At 41.7% G+C, this 12,516-nt stretch overlaps 1 protein-coding gene across 2 annotated transcripts in view; it reads left to right on the top strand.

Moving 5' to 3' along the window:
• The window catches only part of LOC110494218 (SPRY domain-containing protein 3), a 58,878-nt gene extending 47,314 nt beyond the window's left edge, over positions 1-11,564 (top strand). Inside the window, exons 8-11 of one of the 2 annotated variants that reach the window (XM_021569059.2) lie at positions 7,238-7,295; positions 10,096-10,215; positions 10,404-10,525; positions 10,784-11,564. In XM_021569059.2, the coding sequence (XP_021424734.1) occupies positions 7,238-7,295; positions 10,096-10,215; positions 10,404-10,525; positions 10,784-10,918 (435 nt within the window). In that variant the 3' untranslated portion in view covers positions 10,919-11,564. The remainder of the gene's footprint in view (positions 1-7,237; positions 7,296-10,095; positions 10,216-10,403; positions 10,526-10,783) is intronic. The other variant, XR_002469238.2, reaches the window with a different exon arrangement.
• The last annotated feature ends 952 nt before the right edge of the window (positions 11,565-12,516 follow it).

The raw sequence follows: 12,516 nt of genomic DNA on the forward strand, positions 1-12,516 counted from the left end.
AATAGATCACAACATTTCCTTTGCAACTTGGGCAGAAAACCAATAGATTTGTCTAATTATTGAAAGAACTTGTGGTCATCCTCACAATTCAAGCCAGTCTTCCATTCAAGCAAATCAGTTTGTCTTTCTTTTACGCTTTATCTGTGTCCAGGAAATGGCCCCTTGGGTGTGTTTAGTTTATAACAGAATACACCCCTGATCACATGCAAACACAGTTCACTTTCATAGCAGCCACATACAAACAGCACAATCCCTTTGCTTGTTGTAATTCCTTCTTGCATCTACGTGCTCTCCTTCTCTCTTTGCTTGTGGGCTTCAGTGCAGAACACATCAACAAATAAACCTTTCCAAGCCAAACCTTCATATCATAACCGCTACACACAGCCTACATCGTTTTCATCATATCTTACATCATAGTCAACATAGCTAATATAACTAATGGATTAGTAAACCAGCTACAATCATGTAGTACAGTGTACAGACGAGCACTTTAGAAGTTACACCGACGGTTCCTGGTGGCAATAAATTCATTAAACCAAAAGCTGTATTTAAGCTGGCGCCGAAGAGGATGGCTGATGTTTTACATGCTCCTAACCAACTGTGCTATTTTGTTAGTGTTTTTGCATCGTTATGATGCATTGTTAGGATGAAACAGTACAGGAGTGTTTTGCTAGCACAGACTGGAATATGTTCCAGGATTCATCCAATGGCATTGAGGTGTATACCACCTCAGTCATCGGCTTCATCAATAAGTGCATCAACGACGTCCCCAACCAGAAGCCATGGATTACAGGCAACATCTGCATCGAGCTAAAGGCTAGAGCTGCCGCTTTCAAGGAGCGGGACACTAATCCGGATGCTTACAAGAAATCCCGCTATGCCCTCAGACAAACCATCAAACAAGCAAGGCGTCAATACAGGATTACGATTGAATCCTACTACACCGGCACTGATGCTCGTTTGATGTGGCAGGGCTTAAACTATTACGGACTACAAAGGGAAACCCAGATGTGAGCTGCCCAGTGACGCGAGCCTACCAGATGAGCTAAATGCCTTATATGCTCGCTTCGAGGAAAGCAACACTGGTTCATGCACGAGAGCACCAGCTGTTCTGGATGACTGTGTGATAACGCTCTCGGTAACCGATGTGAGCAAGACCTCTAAACAGGTTAACATTCACAAACGGATTACCAGGACGTGTACTCAAAGCATGGTGACAACACAACAGTGGTAGGCCTGATCACCGACAATGATGATACAGCCTATAGGGAGGAGGTCAGAACTGGCAATGTGGTGTCAGGACAACAACCTCTCCCTCAATGAGAGGCGCAGGAGAGCAGAGATGAGTGAAACAACACACTTTACTCGACAGCAGAAGGTAAACAATTTACAAAGTGCAAAAAAGAACTGTGCCACAAAGCATGGGTGATAAACAGCACCCTGTACAAACCAGCCGGAACAACCCGACCTGAACAAATAACAATCACACACAAAGACATGGGGGAAACAGAGGGTTAAATACATGACCAGTAATTGGGAAATGAAAACCAGGTGTGTGGGAAAACGAGACAAAACAAATGGAATATGACTAATGGATCAGCAATGGCTAGAAGACCGGTGACGTCGACCGCCGAACACCACCTGAACAAGGTGAGGCATCGACTTCGGCCGAAGTCAGTTTGATAGCCGTAGTCAGCTAGCTAACTTAGCAGCCATCTCTGTTTGAGTAGGCTAAACTAGCTAGCTAGCTAATTAAGTACAAGTGAAAAAATACTATGAAATATAGCTAGCTCTCTCTTTTCTCTCTCCCTCTCTCTTGATTCTCCTTCATTTTTTAAGAAATGTAATCTCACTGTCTACTGCATTTATTTTCAGCAAACTTAACATGTGTAAATATTTCTATGACCATAGCAAGATACAACAGCTGAGACATAAACTGAACAAGTTCCACAGAAATGTGACTTACAGAAATGGAATAATGGTCCTTGAACAAAGGGGGGGTCAAAATCAAAAGTAACAGTCAGTATCTGGTGTGGCTGCCAGCTACATTAAGTACTGCAGTGCATCCTCCTCATGGACTGCACTAGATTTGCCAGTTATTGCTGTGAGATGTTACCCCACTCTTCCACCAAGGCACCTGCAAGTTCCTGGACATTTCTGGGGGAATGGCCCTAGCCCTCACCATCCGATCCAACAGGTCCCAGACGTGCTCAATGGGATTGAGATCCGGGTTCTTCGCTGGCCATGGCAGAACACTGACATTCCTGTCTTGCAGGAAATCACGCATAGAACGAGCAGTATGCCTGGTGGCATTGTCATGCTGGAGAGTCGTCAGGATGAGCCTGCAGGAAGGGTACCACGTGAGAGAGGAGGATGTCTTCCCTGTAACGCACAGCTCAGTCCGATGATGCTGTGACACACCGCTCCAGATATGACAGACCCTCCACCTCCAAATCGATCCCGCTCCAGAGTACATGCCTCGGTGTAACGCTCATTCCTTCGACAATAAATGCCAATCCGACCATCACCCCTGGTGAGACAAAACCGCGATTCATCAGTGAAGAGCACTTTCGTCCTGTCGCCGGTGATGTCCGGTGAGGACCTGCCTTAGAACAGGCCTACAACCCCTCAGTCCAGCCTCTCACAGCCTATTGCGGACAGTCTGAGCACTGATGGAGGGATTGTGCGTTCCTTGTGTAATTCGGGCAGTTGTTGTTGCCATCCAGTACCTGTCCCGTAGGTGTGATGCTCGGATGTACCGATCCTGTGCAGGTGTCGTTACACATGGTCTGCCACTGCGAGGATGATCAGCTGTCCGTCCTGCCTCCCTGTAGCGTTGTCTTAGTTGTCTCACAGTATGGACATTGCAATTTATTGCCCTGGCCACATCTGCAGTCCTCATGCCTCCTTGCAGTATGCCTAAGGCACGTTCAGGAGCAGGGACCCTGGGCATCTTTCTTTTGGTGTTTTTCAGAGTCAGTAGAAAGTCCTCTTTAGTGTCCAAAGTTTTCATAACTGTGACCTTAATTGCCTGTAAGCTGTTAGTGTCTTAACCTTTCTGATCTCCCCATCCCGGATCCGGGATCGTGAATACAGACTCAAGCTCATTACCATAACGCAACGTTAACTATTCATGAAAATCGCAAATGAAATGAAATAAATATGCTAGCTCTCAAGCTTAGCCTTTTGTTAACAACACTGTCATCTCAGATTTTCAAAATATGCTTCTCAACCATTGCAAAACAAGCATTTGTGTAACAGTATTGATGGCTAACGTAGCATTTAGCGTAGCATTTAGCATTAGCATTCAGCTGGCAACATTTACACAAAAAAACAGAAAAGCATTCAAATAAAATAATTTACCTTTGAAGAACTTCAGATGTTTTCAATGAGGAGACTCTCAGATAGCAAATGTTCAGTTTTTCCTGAAAGATTATTTGTTTAGGACAAATCGCTCCGTTTTCTGCGTCAAGTCTAGCTATGAAAAAACCCCTGTATCCAGGATTGTGTAAATCTATCAGCAAGCTCATTAGCATAACACAACGTTAACTATTCATGAAAATCGCAAATGAAATGAAATAAATATGCCATCTCTCAAGCTTAGCCTTTTGTAAACAACACTGTCATCTCAGATTTTCAAAATATGCTTCTCAGCCATAGGAAAACAATCATTTGTGTAAAAGTAGCTAGCTAGCGTAGCATTTAGCATTAGCGTTAGCATCCAGCACGCAACATTTCAACATAAACATAAAAGCCTTCAAATAAAATCATTTACCTTTGAAGAACTTCAGATGTTTTCAATGAGGAGACTCTCAGTTAGATAGCAGATGCTCCGTTTTTCCAAAAAGATTATTTGTGTATTAGAAATAGCTCCGTTTTGTACATCACATTTGGCTACCAAAAAAACCCGAAAATTCAGTCCTCAAAACGCGAACTTTTTTCCAAATTAACTCCATAATATCGACTGAAAACATGGCAAACGTTGTTTAGAATCAATCCTCAAGGTGTTTTTCACATATCTCTTCGATGATATATCGTTCGTGGAAGCATGGTTTCCCTTCTCAATCAAATGGAAAAATACTTGCACATGGCTTTACGCACCAGTTTCGACGCAGGACACCAGGCACTTGGAAAATGTAGTCTCTTATGGTCAATCTTCCAATGATATGCCTACAAATACATCACAATGCTGCCGACATCTTGGGGAAACGGCAGAAGGTCTAAGCTTATTCCTGTCGCATTCACAGCCATATAAGGAGACATTAGAAAACAGAGCTTCAGAAATTCTGCTCATTTCCTGTTTAACGTATCATCTTGGTTTCGCCTGTAGAATGAGTTCTTGGGCACTTACAGACAAAATCTTTGCAGATTCTGAAACTTCAGAGTGTTTTCTTTCCAAAACTGTCAAGCCTCTCACAGCCTATTGCGGACAGTCTGAGCACTGATGGAGGGATTGTGCGTTCCTTGTGTAATTCGGGCAGTTGTTGTTGCCATCCAGTACCTGTCCCGTAGGTGTGATGCTCGGATGTACCGATCCTGTGCAGGTGTTGTTACACATGGTCTGCCACTGCGAGGATGATCAGCTGTCCGTCCTGCCTCCCTGTAGCGTTGTCTTAGTTGTCTCACAGTATGGACATTGCAATTTATTGCCCTGGCCACATCTGCAGTCCTCATGCCTCCTTGCAGTATGCCTAAGGCACGTTCAGGAGCAGGGACCCTGGGCATCTTTCTTTTGGTGTTTTTCAGAGTCAGTAGAAAGTCCTCTTTAGTGTCCAAAGTTTTCATAACTGTGACCTTAATTGCCTGTAAGCTGTTAGTGTCTTAACCTTTCTGATCTCCCCATCCCGGATCCGGGATCGTGAATACAGACTCAAGCTCATTACCATAACGCAACGTTAACTATTCATGAAAATCGCAAATGAAATGAAATAAATATGCTAGCTCTCAAGCTTAGCCTTTTGTTAACAACACTGTCATCTCAGATTTTCAAAATATGCTTCTCAACCATTGCAAAACAAGCATTTGTGTAACAGTATTGATGGCTAACGTAGCATTTAGCGTAGCATTTAGCATTAGCATTCAGCTGGCAACATTTACACAAAAAAACAGAAAAGCATTCAAATAAAATAATTTACCTTTGAAGAACTTCAGATGTTTTCAATGAGGAGACTCTCAGATAGCAAATGTTCAGTTTTTCCTGAAAGATTATTTGTTTAGGACAAATCGCTCCGTTTTCTGCGTCACGTCTAGCTATGAAAAAACCCCTGTATCCAGGATTGTGTAAATCTATCAGCAAGCTCATTAGCATAACACAACGTTAACTATTCATGAAAATCGCAAATGAAATGAAATAAATATGCCATCTCTCAAGCTTAGCCTTTTGTAAACAACACTGTCATCTCAGATTTTCAAAATATGCTTCTCAGCCATAGGAAAACAATCATTTGTGTAAAAGTAGCTAGCTAGCGTAGCATTTAGCGTTAGCATTAGTGTTAGCATCCAGCACGCAACATTTCAACATAAACATAAAAGCCTTCAAATAAAATCATTTACCTTTGAAGAACTTCAGATGTTTTCAATGAGGAGACTCTCAGTTAGATAGCAGATGCTCCGTTTTTCCAAAAAGATTATTTGTGTATTAGAAATAGCTCCGTTTTGTACATCACATTTGGCTACCAAAAAAACCCGAAAATTCAGTCCTCAAAACGCGAACTTTTTTCCAAATTAACTCCATAATATCGACTGAAAACATGGCAAACGTTGTTTAGAATCAATCCTCAAGGTGTTTTTCACATATCTCTTCGATGATATATCGTTCGTGGAAGTATGGTTTCCCCTCTCAATCAAATGGAAAAATACTTGCACATGGCTTTACGCACCAGTTTCGACGAAGGACACCAGGCACTTGGAAAATGTAGTCTCTTATGGTCAATCTTCCAATGATATGCCTACAAATACATCACAATGCTGCCGACATCTTGGGGAAACGGCAGAAGGTCTAAGCTTATTCCTGTCGCATTCACAGCCATATAAGGAGACATTAGAAAACAGAGCTTCAGAAATTCTGCTCATTTCCTGTTTAACGTATCATCTTGGTTTCGCCTGTAGAATGAGTTCTTGGGCACTTACAGACAAAATCTTTGCAGATTCTGAAACTTCAGAGTGTTTTCTTTCCAAAACTGTCAAGAATATTCATAGTCGAGCATCTTTTCGTGACAAAATATCGCGCTTAAAACGGGAACGTTTTTTATCCAAAAATGAAATAGCGCCCCTAGAGATGCAACTGGTTAACGACCGTTCCACAGGTGCATGTTCATTAATTGTTTATGGTTCATTGAACAAGCATGGGAAACAGTGTTTAAACTCTTTACAATGAACATCTGTGAAGTTTTTGGGATTTTTACGAATTACCTTTGAAAGACAGGGTCCTGGGTTCTTTTTTTGCTGAGTTTAGTTGTTCAAAACTGTTCAACTATTGTCTTTATCTCTTTGAGTCAACTACCCACAACATTTTATGCACTGTAGTGCTAGCTAGCTGTAGCTTATGCTTTCAGTACTATAATAATTATCTGATCCTTTGATTGGGTGGACAAAATGTCAGTTCGAGAGCTCTGATTTGTATTGAAGTCAATGCATCCAGAGGAGGACGGAAACAAGCTGTCCTCCGGCTACACCATGGTGCTACCCTACAGAGTGCTGTTGAGGCTACTGTAGACCTTCATTGCAAAACAGTGTGTTTTAATCAATTATTTGGTGACGTGAATATATTTAGTATAGTTTTATCAAAACATAGCTTTTTTAATGTTTCACTATTTTTATTTTTTATGAAATTCCCTGAGGAGGATGGTCCTCCCCTTCCTTCTCTGAGGAGCCTCCACTGGTTGTTGGGCTGGGTTTGGCATGGGTGTATGGAGGGTCCGTGGCTGGCTTTTTACCATTTTCCAGGGTTCCTCTTGTTTTACTCATTGGTAGGAAAAAGTTTGGTCCACATCAGCTCTTGGGTACGATATTTATTTAATATTATCTGAATCCTATCAATTAAAATGCCCATTTTGGGTGCAATCAATTAGCTTAATTTCCCAGAGATAAAATGAATGCCAGTCTTACCATCTCAGATTGTTCTGAAATTGTTTCTGTAGTTAGAAATAGTTGAGTGTCATGGCTTGCTGAAATGACGATTCATGAGTAAAATGAGACCTCCTTGACTTTGTATTGACGTGTTATATTAATTTCACAGAATTATCCCAAAAACAGACACCCTGGCTGGAGCAGGGGTTCCATAGCCTATCATGCAGGTGAGTGTCCTGAGTCATGTAGCGTGTATTTGTCTGTCCTTCTGCAAGTGTTCCTGCATGATGGCTTGGTTGGTTGTTTGTTTGAATGCGTCTGTCTCTGTACCTGCTTGCCATACACTAAACATGTGACTACTGTAGTTTAGCATGATTCTAATTATTGGTCTGACAGACTCCTGCCTTGAGACATGTGCACATAAGTCAAACTGTCATACAAATATCCCATAAACCAAATTGTGACACAAATCTCCCATTGATGTCAATGTATGTCGTCTCTAAAGCTATCTTATCCTGGTTTATCTCAAGTTAGAATTCGGCCCACAGTGCCATAGTAGTAGGAAATCTTTCAGTTTATAGGGAGGAAGCAGTCAACCTCATACTGTATAGAACAGAATGTATCCTTCCCAAACTGTATGAAAGGCCTGTGTGGTGTATCCCTTGGCTAACCTATAGAGGGAGGCGGAAAGACAAAGAGACAAAATATATCCTACAGTACATAGTGCACTACTTTTGACCAGAGCCCTATGAAGGGAATAAGGTGCCATGTGTGGCTCAGCCAGAGACTGAGAGAGAAGCTGAGAGAGGAGTTGTTCAGCATGTATGGTAGGATACCCCGATCAGTGTGTTTCTCTTATGATAAGCCTGTGTGTTTATCACTGCTTCTCTGCCAAAGTGGTGATTAGGTGAAACCCCACCTAGTGATCTCTTCATGTTTCATGTGTTCCATGTCATTGTTTCCATGGGGATACGCCCTTTCTCTTCCTATAATCCACCCTAAGGATGAGACACATTCCCCCTGACCTCTGGTTGATAGTCATCCATTCCACTGGCCAGGGAGGTTGAGATGAGGACAAGTGGAGTTTAAGTACATGTTTTGAGGCCAGGCACACCACCCTAATAAGTCATTTTTTTCTCTTAATCATATCACAATCAACTTTTACCAGTTGAATGTACACACAAATATAATACTTTTTTGTATTAAAATTGTTCTGAAATATTGTATAAAATATGCAAATACGGTCATATCTCATTAATAATGCACATACTGTATTTGCATACACCACAAATACGTGTTTCAAATAATGTTTCTCGACACTGGATGAAGTCAGCCTTAAATATTTGGGTATAAATTTGGTTAAGAAACTCCATGACCGGACTTACTCAGAAAAGATTATGGATAAATACTTTTAAAATCTTTATCTGTAAAATACTTTTTTGGCACATTCTACAAGAACAATTGCTCTATAATCTTTGGAGAACAACATATCAACAATTCCCTTTGAATAATTATGGAGAACATATCTAAGGATAACACACAAACTTTTGTCAATGTGTAAATGCTTCTGAAGTTTTTGTTGGCATGTGGGAAGAGTGATTTTCGGGAAATGGCAGTTAAAGACAAGTACACTGAATTTAGCCTACCAATCATCAAACATCTGTTTTGACCCAAAACCATATTTTCAAAGTAAGTTACTAAATATAGTCCAGTTTGTAACATTCTCTATTAAATGGGCTTTACAATTATGTGTGAAATTATGGATGTGTTATACTGATTATACAAAATATTAAAAACACCAACTCTTTCAATGACACAGACTGACCAGGTGAATCCAGCTGAAAGCTATGATCCCTTATTGATTTCACTTGTGAAATCCATTTCAATCAGAAATGGAGATAATTAAAGAAGGATTTTGAAGCCTTGAGACATGGATTGTGTATATGTGCCATTCAGGGTCAATAGGCAAGACAAAATATTTAACGGGGTATGGTAGTAGGTGCCAGGCATACCGGTTTGTGTCAAGAACTGCAACGCTGCTGGGTTTTTCACACTTAACAGTTTCTCATGTGTATCAAGAATGGTCCAAGATCCAAAGGACATCCAGCCAACTTGACACAACTGTGGGAAGCATTGGAGTCAACATGGGCCGACATCCCTGTGGAACGCTTTCGACACCTTGTAGAGTCCATGCCCCAACCAACGAATTGAGGCTGTTCTGAGAGCAAAAGGTGTTCCCAATGTAACAGTACAAGTTTAGACCGCCCCTCGCCCATACCCGGGCGCGAACCAGGGACCTTCTGCACACATCAACAGTCACCCTCGAAGCATCGTTACCCATCGCTCCACAAAAGCCGCGGCCCTTGCAGAGCAAGGGGAACTACTACTTCAAGGTCTCAGAGCAAGTGACGTCACTGATTGAAACGCTATTTAGCGCCCACGCTAACTAAGCTAGCCGTTTCACATCCGTTACACTCACCCCCCTTTTGACCTTCCTCCTTTTTCCGCAGCAACCAGTAATCCGGGTCAACAGCATCAATGTAACAGTACAAATTTAAACCGTCCCCTCGCCCATATCCGGGCGCGCACACATCAACAACTGACACCTACGAAGCGTCGTTACCCATCGCGCCACAAAAGCCGCGGCCCTTGCAGAGCAAGGGGAACTACTACTTCAAGGTCTCAGAGCAAGTGACGTCACTGATTGAAACGCTATTTAGCGCCCACGCTAACTAAGCTAGCCGTTTCACATCCGTTACACTAACGTTTGGTATACTCAGTGTATGTCCATTTAAAAGTGGTTAAAATTCATGAACACAGGAGTCTCACTCATTGTCAAGTTCTGGGTTGGACTCACTTCCTTGTCAATGCAGGTGATTCATAGAAATAGGACTTTTCTTTTTGCCCTGAACTGACTGAATTGGCATGGAAATGCAGAATGACGGCTCACTCACACACATGCTCTCTCATTCACACACACACGCTCACCCTTTGCTCATAGATCTCTCATTCCTTCCTCTCTCTCAGATGATGGGAAGCTTTTCCAGGGTAGTGGGGTGGGAGACGCCTTTGGCCCTCGCTGTTTTGAGGGGGACGTCATGGGCTGTGGCATCATGTTCCCGCGGGACTACATCCTGGACAGTGGAGGTGAGTTGAACAATAGGCTGCTGCCATCTTATACCGTAAAAACTCCACACTCACATTTGCTGCTTTCTTTTATTCTCCAAAGACATTGTTTTTTTTCATGGTTGTCTGTCTCCTAAGTTGTGTCTCCTCATCTCCAAGTCTATCAATCTGTCTGTGTCTGTCTGACCATATCGGTGTGGTTCCCTCAGATGACAGTGACGACGGGGACTTGGAGGTCTGGCCCAAGCAGCGGCGTGTCCAGAACGAACTCTACATGAACGATGAAGACGAGGAGGAGGATGGGGAAGAGCAGGAGGGGAGTAAAGTCATGGTGAGAGACGTATATTTTGTCTACATTAGCAAACCTTCAAACAGGGCCAGGTCATTAGCTCAGTGGGAAGCAGGGGAGAGGAGTTATGACAAATTAGTTATGGGGTTTTAATGTGATACTTGGTTTGATATGGGAGTTGTCAAACAGTAGGCACTGAAGTGGAAATTGGCGATTTGTGTTGCACTCCTCAATTGATTGAAATGTAGCCCGACCCTGGTGTGAATATTAACTCACTGTCGCCCCCTTGTGTTGTGCCAGGTGTTCTTCACTAGGAATGGGAAGGTGGTGGGCCGTAGGGAGGTGGCAGTGCCAGCAGGAGGGTTCTACCCTACCATCGGCATGATGAGCACCGGGGAGAAAATCAGGGTTGACCTGCACCCCCTCAGCGGCTGAGAGAGGGTAGCGACATGATGATGATCGACCAATCCCAAGTCTGCTGTAGGGGAGTGTTTGGAGTTATCACTCCAGTGCAGTATCCCTTCGCTTCACATCACTCCTGGATCCAGCATGTTGCCTGGGATGTCCTACCTCGGTTTAGTTTACTCTGGTTGACTCCTAACATAAAATGAAACTCATGCTACTATATGGTAGGAAGATGGATATTATAATATAATACTGCATGGGTGCCTCAAGAAAGTGCTTACTGTTATCATGGCAATAGAACATATTATAAATGGTTCAAAGGGAGATAATTGGACCAATCCCAGGTCTTTAAGCAGCAATCAGTCAAATCTTATTATCTTAACTCTATTTTGAGATTATTAGAGGAATTCATTCAAAATGCTGTAGCATAAAATCCGCAGCCAAGAAATGCAACTCTCAGGTATGCCAAAATCCAAATGACTGTAACGACTATGACGCTGTGTTATGTTTATTTTTTTCTAAGACTCATGATGCCATATCCTTTTATCAAAAGCACTTTATTCTAGATATAGTGGATTATGATGCACTACTTTTTGTTTGGCATTTCTCTGTTCTTTCGCTTTTGGGTTATTTTATTGACTAATGACAGGTTAAATGAAATACTTGATCAACAACATTTTGTATTTGTTTTGATTCATCATCTGTAATAACAGAACTGTACTCAAGAAAGCAATATGCTAAATGATTGCAAAAGGGAAGACCATGCACTGTTCTCACAACTGTTCCTTAGAGTACCATTTCATTTCGTATTAATCACCAATTAGGTTCATTTAATCTTACAGATCATAGATATGAATGCGTCACCTAGAAATTGTGCAATTGAATGCAATGTTTAAATACCTAACTAAAGATGAGAATCTATTTCTATACAACGGCCCGCTTTGTGTGATTTTTATAACATGTAATTTGGCTAATTGAGCCTCAAGAAAGTTTGAATCGGGATTGAATCGGGACTGTTAGATCCTTACTGTGATTATGTTTGACTATTTCAATTGAAAACAAACAAATATGTCGCTTCTAAGCAAAGAGCAATTTCTCAAGCAAGAATTTTGCTAGGACTGTCGGAGTGGTCAGGGTAAAACTGAAAACTAGCTGTTATTGGTAGAAAGGTTTGGAACTCTATCTTATTGGTCTATTAACTAATTTACCGCCCGATGATGTCCCCAGGCAGGCCAAAACTCCATCCCACCAAAACGTCAAGCAGTCTTTTCAAACAGCTCTTACACTGAAAGAGCATTATCATTTTCACAATATTATTTCAAAAGTTTGGACTGGTACTGTTTGGGTTTTTCTTTATTTTTTAAAACTATTTTCAACATTGTAGAATAATAGTTAAGACATCAAAACTATGAGAACACACATGGAATCATGTAGTAACTGAAAAAGTGTTAAATCAAAATATATTTTATATTTGAGATACTTCAAAGTAGCCACCCTTTGCATGGTTGACAGCTTTGCACACTCTTGGCATTCTCTCAACCAGCTTCATGAGGTAGTCACCTTGAATGCATTTCAATTAACAGGTGTGCCTTGATGAAGTTGTTTCAGCCAATCAGTTGTGTTGTGAC

This window comes from Oncorhynchus mykiss, chromosome 17 (genome assembly GCF_013265735.2).
Source record: "Oncorhynchus mykiss isolate Arlee chromosome 17, USDA_OmykA_1.1, whole genome shotgun sequence".
Taxonomy (NCBI): domain Eukaryota; kingdom Metazoa; phylum Chordata; class Actinopteri; order Salmoniformes; family Salmonidae; genus Oncorhynchus; species Oncorhynchus mykiss.